Here is a 17,554-nt window from a genome sequence, read left to right as displayed (position 1 = left end):
TTAGGGTTACACCCCGCATACTTTGGTTTTAAGAAGAACCCTTATAATAATTTTCAAATATATATTTTGTGTATTGGACTTTAGCACAGCCAACAATTACCTGTATTTTAAGTTTTTAGCTAAATATAGATTTTTAGCTTTCTAAGACAATGTCAAATCTAATCTTCATGTTGTAATCATCGACAGACAATTATTGGATTTCTCAATTCTAGTAAACCATAAAATATATGTAAAAGATAGTAACAATGTTTTAAACATTCAACAGTAAAAAAAAAACAGTCCAGAAGTCAGTTGAATCACAGAAGCTTCAGACATGTTTATTTCCTATCAACAAATATGAATAAACATTTCATAACACAATGAGCTGAAAAACATTTCCCCCAATTTAGCAATGCCTTTCTCCTACTTTTCCTTATTAAAAAAAAGTCAGGATGATATACTTTTTTTTTAATATATATATTAAAAAAAAAAAAAAAGAAAAAAGATGGAAACAGTGCTCCTGATATTCAGTCTTTGTGATGTTGGAATAACAAGACAATGAGACACACATGCTAAGATACCTTAGCATGGACATCTGATGGAATGACCTAAAGGTTGCATGACTGGTGCGATGCGCGGGCCTTTTTTGCAATCATTATTCGAGCAGTTTTTATTATTTTCATGACGACCTCGTCTTCTTTCGCAGTCACCAGCCCGGTCTTATTGTTGCAGTAGATCTCAGGCTTTGAGCAGGTTCAGCACATATTCCTCAGATCTTTCCAGGGGCTGCAGGCATCATACCCGGCATACCACCAGACATCCCTGTGTTGGGCCCCAAAAGGATCTGTGGAGACCCCCCCCAAAAAAAAACACATGTTAGTCTCATACTGTTATTTTTGTTCTCGTTTATTTTTTTCCTTGCCTGTCTCTGCTGCTGTAACTGTTGCTGTTCAAGTTGTAACCGCTCAGTCTCAAACACAACAGGCAACACCAAGATCATGAAAGAAGTTGTTCCCACCCACAGGGCAGAGCGAGAAAAACTTGAATAAAAATGAAAGATGCCGTGATTTAATGGGAAATCTAACAACGTGAGCAAGTTGTTTTAATTTACAGTACCTGTAAAACTTCTTGGCCAGTGAAACCGAACACTGCGCTGAGAAATCTGCAGCTGTGCGGATTGTGTCGGGGAACATCTCTGTTAAGCCCCACAACCTCTCTCCTAGGGTCTCATCCAGCTACAGAAAAAAAAACAAAAAAAAACAATCAAACGTTGACCATGCACGAACATGGGTAATTAGAATATTCTTCATTGTCATTGATAATGTAGTGAACATTATTTACAAAGAAATAGAGATGTGACACTCCAGGATGAACTTGTCATCAAAGACTTGTAAGACCAAAAAAAGATACAAATGATTGTAAAGGTAAGTAGGAAAATATTTACAAGGTCGTGGTTGTAGACTGGCCTGAGTAAAAGTGCCTCAAAACAACAAAGCACTGAAAAATAGTGAAATTACTTTATCAGGAACATATTTCCAAAATGACAGTAGAGAAAGACAACATGAGTGCTCATTATCCTATAGATATTTTTTGATTTTCCAGTTTTGTGTACTTGTTTAGGGTGATGTTGGCCCTGGGGAAGAAACAGTCTCTGGGAAGAAAGCAGTCTATGATTTTATGGGCCGTGTTGATAAGGTTTTCCTGTCTTGATTTCTGGACAGATGGAACGACCGTAATTCTTACTGTTCTTAAAAAAATGAAGTGCAAAAACATATGTTATACAGTAGTTTAAAATCATTTTAAAAACGAACGAAAAAACCCAATGTTTTAAAAGTGTATGGGCTTCTGATACTTGTTCCATTAATTTATGTATTCATATTTTAATTGTGATATAAATTTGTTTTTCTTTCCAGTCCTTTGCGCTTGTTTAGGGTGGTGATGGCCCTGGTCAGAGGGCAGCAGGTCAATTCTCTAATTGAGCACGTCAATAAAAATATTTTTCTATAAAAAAAATGCATCTGAATTCAAATTATGCAACATTTTGTAAATGCGTAAATATTGCATGGGACCCGATAAAAATCCGATTCACACTGGACAGACAGCGAGCGGAAAATCTGCTTTTTTAGCAGGTAAAAAAAGAAACAAATTTAAACAGAAAGGGGTTTATCAGACAGAATACTAAAAAAGCTTGAGATGCAAAAATAATATTAGGAACTAACATCATCGTCGTCTTCGTCGTCGTCAATTTCGTCCTCAGGGGGCCGGGTTGCAACCGGGCCCGCAGCCGGGGAAAGCTCCTCAATTCCGGCCATGATTTCTCTTGTATTACGGTGCAAAGATACCCCGTCAATCAAGAAACACGCAAGACAATTAAGATGACAACAAAGCACAATAAATTATAAACGACATGAATTTTCACAACAAGGTTGCCTCTAAAATGAACAGCTAATGCTAGCAAGCGTGCTTCTCGGCAAATCTGAGGTCACCGGCGCTGCGCATGCGCTTGTGCAGACCAGGGTGAGATAACGTCATGTGACGGATGTGGTTTGCTGCTCAACGAGAATCAAGGCGCGTCCTCTTGCGTGTCGGAGAAATAATGCAACCAGTGGCCTTGTTTTTGTAACGACCAAAAATAACTTGTTTTCGTTTTCTCAGTTCTCTTTTGGGACATGGGCTGAGCATTGATCTAAAACCCCCAGTTTGTGTAAGGTACATTAAATTAATTTAAAATTTCATGAATTGAACCCATTTTTTTAATCATATTTTATATAGTATTGAAAAACATAAAAAAACACTATTCACATTACAGTAGTAGATTTCAACAAAACATATCGTATTATCTTAAAACGTATTTGTAAAATAAAGAATATGTAAATGAACTACCATTAATGGATATATTTTTAAATTGGATGTCACTCGTATATTTTATTTCCCCAGTTCCTTATTTTTAATGTGAGTTGTAAGTTAAATTCGTTTAGTTTACCAGTTTAATTTAAGAAAATAATGAATATGGTTGGAATGATTATTTGGTAAATATTTTTTATATTTTTAAAATGTTTAAATGTGCAATTTAAACATTAAATAAGAATTGATAGAAAAATTGCTTTACAAAATGATTTACTTATAAAAGATTAATTTACAGATTTTAGTACATTCAAGCGGCATGCTGAATGAGTAACTAGCGCACAGCTCTGATGTCATAGGTTCAAAATAGGATACCAGCCTTCCTGTGTGGAGTTTGCATGTTCTCGCTGTGCCTCTGTAGGTTTTTCTCCAGGCACTCCGGTTTTGCTCACAGGTTAACTGTATCTGTGTGCCTTGTGACTGGCAACCAGTTCAGTGTGTCCCCTGCCCACTGCCCGAAGATAGCTGGGATACTGAGGATAAGCGATGCAGATAATCTAATCTAATATATAAATGTTATAAAAACACGAGTGAATGTTTATTGAGTTAAATATTTTACACGTTTTCTAGGCCTTGTAGCGTATTATGAACTGACCGATAACAGATAATGGATAATGAATAACGAAGATAGAACAATAACCCTTCAAAACCCCAAAACCCCACACGTTTTCTAAAGTTAAATTTACAGCATAAACAAGCTACTGAAATATTCAAACATTTAATTAAATAGCAAACTTGCTTTTTAAAATGATCAACTTATCTAAATAATTAATCTTTGGAACAAATGTACCATAACAAAAATTTCAACATACGATTTTTCTGAGCAATTTGACAAAATCTGATAAAAAAAGAACAACATTTGATTCAAACACAATGGTTTGCAGACAGGACGGTTGACAATATGTGAAAAAATACCCAAAAAGTGCACTCAGCACTTTTCGTTTTGCTGACTCAGCATTTTATTTGTTATTTTTTCAGAAAAAAACACTCGCCCATGGCAAAACGGCATTGAATATCAACACTATCTTTTACAGGCATTCAGGCAGGTCACCCCAGATTTGAAAACTGCCCAAAAAGCTGACTAGGCATGCTTGGTTTGGCCGACTCAGCAGCTTTCCCAGAAATACTCTCTTGGGCCATAACAACTTTGGCCAGGATTTCAATCTTTTAGAAGCAATCAGATAGGTCACGCTAGAGGTGAAAACACCAATGACCCTCTTTTAAGTCTTTTCTTACATGTTTATCCTGGAGCGCCTGTTCTAATCTCGTTGTCAACAATGTTGAAAAAAATAAGGACATTTCTGACCCAAAAGACCATACCCGAAGACGTCAGAATTAATTAAATAACTTTTTGATGGAACATTTTAAAGCTTTTCCGTGTAATTTCAGGTATTTTTGAGGGAAACTTGTAAGCAACAGGAGGGACTTCAGGGATTCCTTGTTTACATCCTCCCAGAGTACGCGGCAGAGGGCGGCATTAGCCCCGCCCCCATTCTTTGCCCCTGACGTCATTGTCGCTTGTATTTTTTTTCTTTTTTTTATGAATGAAAGAATCCCACCTCAGAGAGCGGCGAAGTCATTCCGGGAAAAGGCGGACTGACATTTTTTGTCGCCATAGTCGCTGTTGACTAGCCAATTCGTCACATTCTCTCAACCGGAGACGTTTACGCGAGTGGACCGCGACACCAAAAGGAATAATCGCCGGGAATTCACTAAATAAGCCGAGTGAGTGGGCCAGCTGTTTACTTGAATCTTTCGCTGCTTGATGACCCTCGTGCTAAAGATGCTAACTAGCACGATCGAAAAGGAATGCGGTTTATTTATTCCTTCCCCAAAAATATGTTAATATCTAATCGCGATAGTTCCTAGATACATCTAATCTTTAAAACGTCGTTCGAACATGCAATAACAGTCCATTTTTGATCGCGAGAATGGATGTCGGATGTAGCCGTTGCGTTATCTTAAGAGTGTCACCACCCATTTGACATTTGAAGGAATTAAAAAGAGAAATAATTTCATGTGTTTAATCATAACAAGTCTGCTCTTTTATAAGGCGTATTACATATTGTGTGGCTGCGTTGCGTTCACTTGTTGCTCCCCAGGTTGGGAAATCTCTTATAAGAACCCCGGTAGACCTTCTTAGGTGGTATTTTTAGCCGGATATCCTTCAGTCTCGTGGATAATTATAGCGACAGCAGCTAGTTCGGATCGGATTTGGGACCGGGCTAGGTCTGTTTAACTTTCTACCGGATTCGTTTGCCGTCTTGCTGAATCACCGTGACTTGACGAAAACGCCGCTTTTTAAAAGGGGACGGTTGTGGCCACTTCACGGCCGGGTTTTATTTCGGGGAATTCCAGTGACATAATTCGAGATGGGAGCATGATAGTTTAGGCATTATAATAAACAAATCTCCCTTACGTCGTAAATAAACGCGTGTTTTCATGCTAGTTACGGAGGGGATTTGTTTGTTTTAACAAAATTCTTGTCATTTTTACTTCTATTAGAATTTTGTTGCTTGGAATGTTGTTTGAAACGACGCGGAACGTCACTGTCGACTTCAATTCAACATCGAATGAGTCAGCAATGGAGAAAAAGAAAGTAGAAGTGTAAAAACATTGAGGGAAAGTGACTTGTCTATTGAACGTCTTCGTTTTTTTAGTTACAATAGCAAAAAACACCTTATCACTGCCAATCTTATCGCAAATGGCCGTCCTCCATCTTGTCATTTTGCTGAGTTGGCAGATTTGGCTTTTGTTGTCCTTTTTCTATCACGAGTGTGAATAAAAAGCCACAAAACATGTAATCGAAACTCGCACTCAATTGAAATATCATTTACTTTAAAAATCACAAGGAAAACCTTAGAATCATAAACACTGTCCCGAAAATCCTCGGCTCCTCTCTGCCCAGTTTAGACGACATATTGAGTATTTATTTCACCCAGGCCACCTCCTCTTTAACCTGTTTCCTCTTGCTAACACTACAGATCCCATATAGGGACATTTATTATTTAGTAAAACAATATTAATTTGAATGATAAGCAAAAATATATGAACTATCATATAAAAGTGCATTTTTCTTAAACACTTATGTCTAGAAATGTGTATTTAGTTCACATAGGAGGAAGGAGCTGTCATAATTGCCATTTTGCTGCTAAGGGTAACCAAAAACCCTGTGAAAGGCTGGGCAAAAAAAATACTTTGAGTGAGTGTCCTGAGTTTTATCTTTTTTTGTGATTTGTAGCATTAGTTTTTTGGGTGCTCTACACCATACAGTGGTCAAGTGTTACACAGTGTCCCTTTAAAACAAGGACTAACGGGCCACACTAAATAAGCACAAGACTGTGAAAAAAATATCTAAACATTGATATTCATATTTCATATTCCTGTATTTCCACGCTATTTACTACAATATCAATGACAACAAAGATTATTCTATTGTAAAACATACATAGAGTAATCAACACAGCTCAGAAGATAATTGGCTGCTCCTTGCCCAGTCTGAAGGACATTGCTGTATTGTGATACAGCAGCAGAGCCATCAACATTATAAATGTCTCTTCTCACCCCAGCCACCACATCTTTGGCTTATTAGAATAGAATAGAATAGAATATACCTTTATTGTCATTGTTACAAATGGGCTAACATATTGTGACAACGAAATTGGGCATGACACTCCAGTTTTACACATTCATAGTGAGGTATGAGCAAGAAGATAAAGGAACAGAGAAGATAATGTTATAAGACAAGGGGGATAAGGCTATAGTTATAATTTACATGGTATTTATTATTGCCTCCTGGGAAGCGCTACAGGCCAAAACAATGGGAAACGGGCTCAGAGACATTTGGGCAATCACCACCCTAAACAGGCCCGCATAACTGTGAAGATAAATTATTTTGCAACTTATTGGGGATTTTTTTGTTGCTGCTAAATTTTATTACACTACTTTTTATTGCACTGTTGTTATGATTTACTATTCTTTCATTCCACTATTATGAAAACCCAGACCAGTCTCTAATCACTATGTTGTAAATATGATTGCCTATTTGACAGGCTTTTATTTTTCTCTTTGAAGTCTTCATTGCATGTTTACCCTGGAGTGCCATGGCTAATCTTGTTGCACGCAATGTTTTACTATGTTGATATCAATGATAATAGACATTTTCAATTCAAAACTTAAGCAATAGAGGCCCAGAGGCCTGATCTGACCTAGGCTGTAACTGTCAGATGCTCAGAGGAATTGCGAGCAGTCACTTTGTAGACTTTTTGCTATTTTTGAATTTTATGAACACATACAAAAACACAAAAGGTTCGTGTTCCAAACTTGCTACTTGCTACTCCCAGCTCGGTAGCCTAGATGGTAGGGCGCCCGCTCCGAGACTGGGAGGTCCCTGGTTCAAGCCTCGGCCGAGTCATACCTAAGACTTACAACATTGGTACTCATTGCCTCCCTGCTTGGCGCTCGGCATTAAGGGTTGGAATTGGGGTTTGGTCGCCGAATGACTAAAATAGCTGCGGCTGCATCGGCTCGCTACAGTTTAACTGTACGGGTTAGGTGTATCTACATTTCGTTCAGTGTGCATGGTTACAAAGAATGACAATAAAAGTAAATTCTATTCTAATTCTATTCCTAAATTGAAGAGCGAAAGGTTGCCATCAACCAAGAAGGGGTTAGTTTTTCATACATAGCACACTTCCTACTTTGCTCACTTCCCAAAAAAGTCAACGAAACCAAATTTTTATGCCACCCACACGCAGTCACGATGCCGGCGACATAAAATACCCCGAAGCCATAGAACCTGACGCACACACATAGTGACCTTAAGTGGAATGTAGGAAGTCACATGGCGGAGTCAAATGTCAGATCTGACGATAACGGTTCTAAACGGAGTCGCTCAAAGAAGCCGACGCGCTATTAGACTAAGTAAGTGGCGGCCTTGCACAAGCAGAGGTTTACATTACCCATTAAGTATAGTCTTATTTTTAGTTTTTGTAAATGTTGTGGAACTCTGATTTACTTCCTTTCCTTTATCTTGCATAAAGTCCAATATGATTAGAAGAAAAATGTCGAGGAAATAAAAAAAAAAAATCAATCATTCTTGTTTTACCAGCAGATGATTCTGTCATTTTGGGAACTATTGATTCATGTTTATTGGCACAGTTCTGAGGTCATAGGTTAAAATCCAGCTAGAAGCCTTCCGGTGTGGGTTTCCTACGAGCACTCCCACATTCCAAAAACATGCATGTCAGGTTAATTGGCTGGTCCAAATTATCCCTAGGTGTGAATGAGCGAGTGAGTTTTATGTCCCTGTGTGAACTGCGACTGGCAACCAGTTCATGTTGTCCCTCGGCCACTGCCCGAAGATAACGGGGAAGTGCTCCAACACCCCCACAACCAGTAGTGAGGATAAGCAGTGCAGATAATGGATATATATATTTAGCAAAGAAAAGTAAAAATAAAGTACCATTATATAAAATAATGAAATTAATACTTGAATAAAATGATCACAGTATCTTAAATATATATATATTTTTTAGAAAATAAGACTTTTCTCTTCATTTTACCAGTAAAACATGCTAAAAACAAAGTGTCTTCTATAATGTATTGTGTAATATATAACAAAATTTAATACAATAAGACAACTAGTTGAAAAATGAGCAATACATCTGACATCATCTTTTTCTTTAAAGCAAATTTTTTTTCTTTTTTTGAATATTCATATTAATACAAGTCAAGATTTTTATCACTTATTTTTAATAACTACTGAAATTATTTGTTTTTAATTTTTTTTATGTATTGTATTAAAACAAAATACACGATTTTCATTTAATTTAGGTATTTTAATAATTCACGATTATATTTTTTTCACAAAATAATATGTATTTGTTCAAATATTACTAGCCAAGTAAGTTTTAAAAAGTGAAAAAAAAATGTATAGTAAAATAATAAAAATCATACTGAAAAATGAGCAAAAATATCTAATACAATAATCTTTTTTAAAAAAGAGAACGTGCGTAGTCTGCAAGTAGTAAAAAAAATTAATTGAAAAAAATGTTGATTGAAATAATAAGCAAAAAGAAAATGAACTATATTATGAATTTGCTTTTTTTTTTAAATACTTGTGTGGTGAAATCAGTGTTTATTCTACATTATATGAGCTGGATTTATGGTCCCCCATCTTGCTGCTATGGTTACCCAAAAACCTTAATAGACCGGGCAAAAAAAATACAAACTACAGTCACTCAAAAGTGATCAAACTGCACCTTTTTAAATATTCTTCCTTGTGCATTTTAGTAAGGCTGTACGATTTTGGGGGAAAACAAGGATTTTTTAGACCAGTATTGCAATTTTTGGATGAAAAGCTCTTTTTTTGTGAGTACTTGATCGTTAGTGCCATGCTTTAACCTTAAGAAAACCAGTTCCTGTAGTTCAATATTTTGTTTGGCCATCATGATTTTGCAGAACCACTCCAACCCTTCTGGCCATGGATTTCAGCAGAGCCTCACAAATTGCCACTGAAATGCTCCTCGGCTCCTTTAAGACAACATGATTGAGCTGGGAGATATTTGAGATCTTGTGCTTCGCTACCTTTCATTTGAGGATGCCCCAATGATGTTCTATTGGATTTAAATCTGGAGACATGCTGGACCAGTCTATCCCCTTTACCCTTAGTCTGTTTAGAAAAGTCTTGGTCATCTTAGAAGGGTATTTGGGGTCATTGTCAGGCTGGAACATTGCCCTGCGACATAGTTTCTGGAGGTATGGGATCATTCTCTGCTCCAGTATATCATTGGGTTTGTGTTTCCTCTAATAAAATGCAACTCCCCAATTCCAGTTGCACTCCTGCAGCCTCAAACCATGAGATTCCCAAAACTATAGGCACGACACAGTCATGGGAATCTTATCCATCACTAATAAGTTGCACTTTACAACATAGCTGCCAACTTATACATTTTTCCCATAGTTTATAAGTTTTTTTTTGATCATTTCAAATTGTGTACGTTGTATAACAATTCTTGTATGTGATACCCGTTTTGGGTTTGGGCATGCCCCCGAAACCTCCTAGACGGTCCACCCACTAGGGTCTCGCAAAATTCTATGGGAAACACTGTAGTCATTAAATAATAACACTGTCCCTTTAAGAAACAGTGAGTATGACCTGTCAATGCAGACGTCAAATTTCCCTTTTTAATTGAAATGCCCCCTTGTAAAGAAATTGAGGGCAGCCAGCGTTTACAGAAGCTTCTGGTACAGTCGCCGTGGTTCAGACAAGGAAGTGTTGCTCTGGAGTCCCTAAAAGCATCACTCACTTCCTGTCGTACCGACAACAAGTAAGAGGGGTTTGGTCACTTTCACACATGACAATTGAGAAGGTGCGGCTTCTCCTTTTTCTGGGCCAAGCGTGACTGGCGGTCTTGTGAGCGGACGCCGGATATCAACTGGCGTGACGGGACGCCATGTGACCCACGTTCAAAAAAATAAAATGAAATCTGATATTGTTGTCTTTTCAGAGTGTCTGAATCTGCGCCGATTGGTCGTCGGGGGCAGGGGGTAAACGTCATGACCATGGAGAGAAACAGCAAAGCCCTGAAGGTAATGCACTCACAAACACGAAAGCTAACGTTGATTCAGAAATTTAGAATAATGTCTGATTAACTACCTGACTAGAAACAGATTTTATATATATATATATATATATATATATAATGTTATATATAACATTTTGCATAATCACAAATAACTGCAGGGCCATTTACACTAAAATTATTAAAAATAATTGTTTTGTTAATATATTAAAACCCCAGTGTGTAATATTTGACCACTAGATGGCACTGGATTGTCTAATCCTGACAGAAATCAGTGCCAAGACAATTATGGCCGCCACCTTGGCTTGGGATCCCACTATGTAAAAGAAATATACATTTCGACTTGCATTTTTGATAAAATTAACATTGGTATAATAGTTAATGTACCTATTGTTCAAATTTTGGCTTTTTTACTGGAGGCACACAATCCTACACGCTGTCCCTTTAAGGAGCCACAATTCCACTCTGACAAGCTGCGGCCCAAATTGAAAAAAAAATCAAATGCTTCCAGTAAAAGGATTGTGCAGTTTGAAGCCAAAATAGTTTTGTATGGTAACCTTTTTTTCACCAAAAAAAAAAAACACTTCAAGTACCGTATATAATAATAATAATAATAATAATAATTTCCTTGTATTGTCATTCTGTGTAACAATGTACACAGAACGAAATGTCGATTGCATCTGACCCTATACTCAAATAGAAGCATACATCGGATATAAGGGACCCTCAAAAACTGCTTAAAATTGACACTTACTAAAAGACATTCCAAATATTAATAAAACGTGTACATAAACTACAATAACTAAATTATTTAGGTAATAGATTACTATACTGCTAAAGGGTAAAAATAACATTTTCAGGACGATTTACTTTCAGCAGTGCTTCAACAGCAGACACTCATACACCATTTTTGTATTTCACAATCATTTCTTTCTTCGACTTGATCGTTGTGTCACTTTTTCCACATTTCCTTCCCTTTAACATGGACTGCTGAGACCCATTATTATAGGCAGAAGGAAATCCAACTATCAAAATCACAATAAAACGAGATAGGGTCCCTATCAAACACAATTGACACACGGCGCTGATTGACTAAACAAGAAGTAGAGATTGAGCAGGGCATTATCGCCATCTAATGTTAAGGAGTGCAATTGACCTTTAAGATATATTTATTAGCATTATTTTGCCAAGGCAAAGGCCCACATCACACTGAATAAGAGTCCACGAACCACTTTCGGGTCCCTACCTACACGGATTTATTTAAATTTTTATCATGCTGAAATGTCTCTTAAATATTTTATTTTGTAGTTATTTATTTATATATTTAACATTTTCTTATTCTTGTTTAGTAATAATTTTGAGTACAATTATTTTTTAATTTTATGCTTGGATGTATGAGTGATAGATTTCAATTAAAATAAGTACATTTATAATATGTATCTTTATTACTTTTATTTATACAATACTATGCCCATGACAATAATTGTATTTACTTTTTAGAATAGTTTTAAAAAAAATACACATTCAGAAAAAATGTGTGAAAATAATTGCGAATTAAAAATATTAAGAATAGTTTAAAAAATGAACAAAAGTGACACTTTGAAAAATCAATTTAGAAAATAATGTTATTTGTATCGCCCTCCATTTTATTTAGTCTTAAATTATTTTATTATTTCTACATAACCCCTGACATGATTTAATTCATTTGTTTCCAAAATTAGTTACTTCTTTATTTTTAAAAAATACACAATTTAATAAATATGTGTAAAAATAAAAGAAAAATAAGATCCCAAAAATAAATCACACAAGAAAATATAATAAAAGATCATTTAAAATTTTGTCTAATTCAATTGAGAACTTAAGAAAGCCAGGCAGAGACAAAAAAGAACAATGAAGGGTGGATGGTTAAAAAAAGGCCGACCCCACCCCGACCCGATGATTAACATTTTAGGCCCGGTTTGAAATTCGTGTCGTTATCTGGCCTGGGCTTTAGATTTTACTTCTTGTTTTCTTACCCATCTGCACACTCTGCCTTTTCCATCCAGGTGAAGCAGGAATGCGGCGAGAACGTGCCCTTCCTGTCGGACAGCGAGCTGATGTCTTTGTCGGTGCGCGAGCTCAACCTGCACTTGCGCGGCATGTCGCGCGAGGAGATCCAGAAGCTAAAACAGCGTCGCCGCACGCTCAAGAACAGAGGCTACGCCGCCAGCTGCCGGGTCAAGCGGGTTTCGCAGCGCGAGGCCCTGGAACAGCAGAAGATGGAGCTCCAGAGAGAAGTGGACCGGCTGGGGGCCGAGAATGCCGGCATGAGGAAGGAGCTGGAGGGCCTGGGGGCCCGCCTGGCCGCCCTGCAGCGCTTCGCCAGGGGCCTGGAGGCCGGCAACGGCGCCAACCTGCTAGCCACCGCGCCGCGCCTCAACACCGCCTCAGTCATCACCATCGTCAAGAGCCCGGCGCCGCAGACGCTGCCGCCGAGAGACCACGAGTCGTCTTAGGGTCTGTGCTGACTCGGGGGGTTTGGGACTCAAGACCCGCACCGGTAGGAAGATACTCAACGTCAGCGCGCCGACCGTCGAGCAGGAAAAGAGCTCGCTGCTTAGAATGTACAGTAATGTGCTCAAGTCTCGTCAGACCGCGGCTAGCCCTTTACTCAGCTCATATTGAAGTGACGTCCATAGTTGTTGGTGAGTTTAAACTTTAGTAGACACTCAAAAAAGGAGAGAAGACATCAATAGACTTTGAACTTGCATAAAGGACCGGCAGAGGGGCTTTCAGATGAGAGAATTATATCCCGTCCTAAAGCCCCACCCTTTTTTTTATTAAATCTTCAAGGTTAAAAAACAGTTAAGCCCTAAATGGTGTGGAAATCAAAGAACAGCAACATGATTGGCCAATAGTGACAATGATATAGTAGTCAAAAAAGTACAACAGTGCGCACTAATACTCAAAGTAAGAAACTGGCATTCTATGAAATCTTCTTGGCAAGTGTCCAACATTAAAAGCAGGATAAACTTATAAGTAGCCAATACACTACGACACGGTCGCTATTTTTGACACTTTAATATAATCGTGTCGCTTTCATGTGAGAAAGAATTAACGCTGAAATTTGTTTTTGTTGTCCTCCCATGGTTTATCAGTTATTTTGAGAAAAAATGGTTTCCTAAATGTTCGTTTCGGAGATTTCTTTTTTGGGGGGGAAAGATAAGTCTTTTACTTGGGAGACTAATAATAGGAAAGTAGTACAATGAACCTACTGGATTTCCTTTAAGTGGAAATTCTCTGTGATAGTTACAGGAACAGCATGTATTATTTCAACAAAATATTGTGTAGTGCAACTGAAAACAAGCTCTAGTTGCACAAGAATACAAATTACAGAGACTGACCAAAAAGCACTCTTTCTTTTTTTTGGCCCAGCCTTTTGCGAGGTTTGGGGTTACCCGTGGCAACCAGATGTCAGCTTCCTCTAGGTGAGGTTCATGTGTAAAATTAATACAAATTTCTGTACTTATTATTTAATAAATGCTTGTTAATGATAGTTCATGTATTTTTGCTAAATAGTCAAATCAATCTTTGTAATGACCTGAAGTTTTTTTTTTTTTTTACCACTAGAAGGCACTAAATCATACACACTGTTCCTTTAAAAACTAAAGGTTGCTTTTTAGGAGTTGCATTTTGCGTAGTTAATTACAGCTCATTTACTGTAACTACTGTAGTCAAGCAGACTCCTACCTCAAATACGAGAATTAAAATGCCCCCATTTACTCATTCACCGCTGTTGACGTGTAAACTCGTCAACTGCACTGAATTAATCTACTCCGGTGACGTGGATGCCGTTAGCATCGATGACAGCAATAGTGTTAAAATTGAGGTTTTGGGCTTATAGGTGAATACATTTGGCTGTTGAGCATCTGTGATATCATTGTGACTCAACGCCAGGCAGTTAAATTCTACAATCGCAATATTAGAATAAGTAATCGCCTCGCGGCCAAACATTCACTGCTTGAGGTTTATAGTCGTGAGTCTACACAGACAAGTATGGCAGCAAATGTCTTCATTTTGTGTTTATTTGGCTTGTGAATGAACCGATTGGCTTTTGAGCATCTGTGATGTCAACGTGAGGTAGTCAAATTCCACAATAACAATATTAATCAGAATGTTAAATGTAAAATAAACAATTATCCCGTTAAAAAAAAACAATGTGGAAACAAGTCCTTTCCATTGTACTGTACGTTAGCATCCTTTTTTCGGACAGGACCAAAACCAACACCAAAACTTCACCTGCTAGCTTTTTACAAACTCGTGCATTCCAGATTATTTCGTTAGCGGTTCGGCGCTTAATCTCAGTGGCACAACAGGGTCGAGGGAGAGGGTAATCGGCGCGTGATTGACGTTCAGGGTCTGTACACTAACACGGTGCCTTCAGTGCTTGTGGGAGGTACCAAACCAAAAACCTGCTGACCGTCCATCACTTTGTTTTTGTTTTACTTAGCGAAAATAGCACACGACTCGCTCGTCTTAGAGTTCAGATTCCTGCCGATATGGCGACTGCTCAAATCTTCCCCCCATACCCGTCGTCCTTAAGCGAGCCACTCCCCCCGTGCACATTCCTCTTTCCGTGATCTTGTTTGTAACGTGCCGTCGAGACGCAAAAATGTTGAGTGACATTTATCAGAGATATATTCTATATTTTATTTGTATTTAAAAAAAGTAGATATTTTGACGAGACAAGCTGAGTGCTGTGATGTTATGTATGTTTTCGATAATTCATAGTCTGCGTCAGGGGATTTTTATGTCTAATTGTATTGTGTGTGTGAACAATTGGAAAATGAGGCTTTACGAAGGACTTTTGGTATTTTTTAGGACGCCTCTAGATGGCGCTCTTAATGTAAAGACGAGTTGAACCGAGGGCAGGGGTCGCCAAACTTTCTGAAGCTACTTTTCTTGTTACTGATTGGCGGGAAGAGCTACTAGTTTTATATGCATTTGTAAAATAGTACTATGTCATTACTATATTATTACCAGGTTGTAAGTATTCGAAGTAGAGTTTAAAATTGACTAATTCAACCACTAAAACATCTGGAAGTATTGAGTATGCATTTAAAGACACGAATCATGTCAATGATTTATCATGTCAATTAAAAAACACATTTCCTCAAAAATCACAATGACCCATCCCCGGTGAGCTACTTGCAAGCTACTCAGGTGTTCTCAAGGAGCTACCTGGTGCACGCGAGCACCGTGTCGGCGACCTCTGATCTTGAAGTGTGATGAATACCGCAAGCGTTTCGCGAAGCTTCGTTTTCCTGTCAATAATTGTGCGACAACGATTCCTACTTCACAAAATATTAGGTATGTAGAAATACGCTCAAAGCTGGCGGCCATGTTGCTGTGTGATGATTTGTGCACGTTTGTTTTTTGCCATATTTGTACCGACTCGACATAGTGGATTTTTGGAGGGATATTTTGGTATGTGTTTGTTTTTTTTATGTGAGAGAAGGACTGGGAAGAACAAAAGAAAGAGGAAGTTGGATTGAGAAATGACAAATGATTGGTGGGGAAAAGGAAAGTAGGGAAAGGAAAGAAAAGGAAGGTGTTAAGCTATTCATTTAAAGGACCCGCAGTGAGTTGAGTAATGTTACTACACGGACAGATGTTGTGACACAATCGTGTTGGGGGAAAAAAAAAATCAACGAATATACGAAGCTTATATTTAGCTATGTGTGGTTTTGAAGAGAGAAAAAAAGCATTTATATTTCCAATGTCTCACCTCTTTGTCGAATCGTGCTGGACGTTTTGTGATACTTGCAAAACAAAAATTGTCTTTGTATTTATTGTACTTTTTCTATTGTGAAAATTGAAGTACATTATCTATTTTATATATTAATTATAATAAATGTTGTACATATTGTACATAAAATGCTGTGCTTTTGTTGTTTGATGACATGGCAGTGATCAGTAAATGAGAATTGTCATTAACAGGTAGTGTACATTGCTAACATGAGATTAGACGTCTGCTGACAATGTCCCCCAGACCCAGCAGAGAGTGGCCCCCGATTTTCTGGGCTGTTTCTAAAGTTTTCCCGTCTGCAGCCGTACTCGTGGCATACAACATGCTGAAAATTGGAGTGATCTGGAACCAAAAAATACCTCCAGACTTATTTTTTTCTTAGAATGTCAAACAGACTTGAGCTCATTTACCAAGTCAGCATTGGTCATGATCTAAATATAAGCTGTCGTCAATCCTCTTCTCTTAATGACGACAAGAAAGCAGAAAATAAGATTGGCACGTGAAGCACGCGGCCTGACCTACTGGTTTCTATTTTCGGACGATAAACACACGTAAAACCCGGGGAATGGAGGCCTTGACAGGTGCTGACAATGAATCATAAGCCCGGGTTACGACATAGGAACTGACTCAAGCAGCGCCATCCAGTTCTATTTAAAAAACAATGCAAGACACCCTTTGCTGTTTATATGCGGTATTGCATCTGAAGACAAAAGTCACTCCAGCACCGGACAAAAGTTGCTGCCAAAAGTGTAGTGTGAAAGTGTGATCACTTAAAAATTGCGCTGTCTTCACTAATGCCAAGACCAAGCCCACGCCCTTGGTTTCTGACTACTAACTTGAGGAAACTTGCAGGTAAAAATAAAGTACCGAACTTAAGTTTTTAATTTAGTCTTTTGTAGGCTAGAAAACATTTAAAGTGAAAGTTCATGGGTAGGAAAGACAATCTGATCTGTTTATGTCAGGCACGTGCTTACTTCAGAAGTAAACCTGGAAGTAAACGCCAAAGTAAAAAAACATGTCAAGTCAATATTGATTGACCATTTTAGGCGTGTCAACAAAACATGAAAGTGTAAAAATAACCCTGCGAGTATGGCACAATTTGTGAAAAAAAAGGGAAATATCTCAAAATCACAAAAATTATTCCGTGTCACAGCAATATTTGGAGGTGATCAAGCTTGGAAGTGACCAAGAATAAAAAAAAACAGCTGTCCCTTTTTTAAACATTTGATAAATCAATTTCAAGGTATGATATCTAAAATATTATGTCCGCTATTTTTGTGCTATTCTGAAAGGCTTC

General features: G+C 37.8%; 2 protein-coding genes across 2 annotated transcripts; one reads left to right on the top strand and one right to left on the bottom strand.

Moving 5' to 3' along the window:
- Positions 1 to 296: 296 nt before the first annotated feature.
- Positions 297 to 2,499, bottom strand: tomm22 (translocase of outer mitochondrial membrane 22 homolog (yeast)). The gene is made up of 4 exons (XM_088323539.1): positions 2,199 to 2,499; positions 1,096 to 1,214; positions 902 to 1,019; positions 297 to 823 (listed from the first exon to the last, which is right to left on the bottom strand). The coding sequence occupies exons 1-4, from the start codon at positions 2,289 to 2,291 to the stop codon at positions 749 to 751; spliced, it is 405 nt and encodes a 134-aa protein (XP_088179665.1). The 5' UTR covers positions 2,292 to 2,499; the 3' UTR covers positions 297 to 748.
- Positions 2,500 to 4,421: 1,922 nt separating this feature from the next.
- On the top strand, positions 4,422 to 14,069 carry maff (MAF bZIP transcription factor F). The gene is made up of 3 exons (XM_088323796.1): positions 4,422 to 4,608; positions 10,395 to 10,476; positions 12,515 to 14,069. The coding sequence occupies exons 2-3, from the start codon at positions 10,444 to 10,446 to the stop codon at positions 12,962 to 12,964; spliced, it is 483 nt and encodes a 160-aa protein (XP_088179922.1). The 5' UTR covers positions 4,422 to 4,608; positions 10,395 to 10,443; the 3' UTR covers positions 12,965 to 14,069.
- Positions 14,070 to 17,554: the final 3,485 nt, after the last annotated feature.

Source organism: Urocampus carinirostris, chromosome 19 (genome assembly GCF_059441175.1).
Source record: "Urocampus carinirostris isolate Australia breed hairy pipefish chromosome 19, RoL_Ucar_1.0, whole genome shotgun sequence".
Classification (NCBI taxonomy): Eukaryota; Metazoa; Chordata; class Actinopteri; order Syngnathiformes; family Syngnathidae; genus Urocampus; species Urocampus carinirostris.
The sequence above is the reverse complement of the archived record's forward strand: the minus strand, read 5'-3'. Positions and strand labels throughout refer to the sequence as shown.

What these genes read in the sequence shown, in the direction of transcription:
- tomm22 (XM_088323539.1), bottom strand. Translation starts at nt 2,291, where the DNA reads ATGGCCGGAATTGAGGAGCTTTCCCCGGCTGCGGGCCCGGTTGCAACC. An exon ending in ACGACGAAGACGACGATGAT is followed by an intron (nt 1,215 to 2,198) that starts GTTAGTTCCTAA and finishes TTTTTTCTGTAG; the next exon opens with CTGGATGAGACCCTAGGAGA. An exon ending in CTGGCCAAGAAGTTTTACAG is followed by an intron (nt 1,020 to 1,095) that starts GTACTGTAAATT and finishes TTTTTATTCAAG; the next exon opens with TTTTTCTCGCTCTGCCCTGT.
- maff (XM_088323796.1), top strand. Translation starts at nt 10,444, where the DNA reads ATGACCATGGAGAGAAACAGCAAAGCCCTGAAG. An exon ending in GAAACAGCAAAGCCCTGAAG is followed by an intron (nt 10,477 to 12,514) that starts GTAATGCACTCA and finishes TTTTCCATCCAG; the next exon opens with GTGAAGCAGGAATGCGGCGA.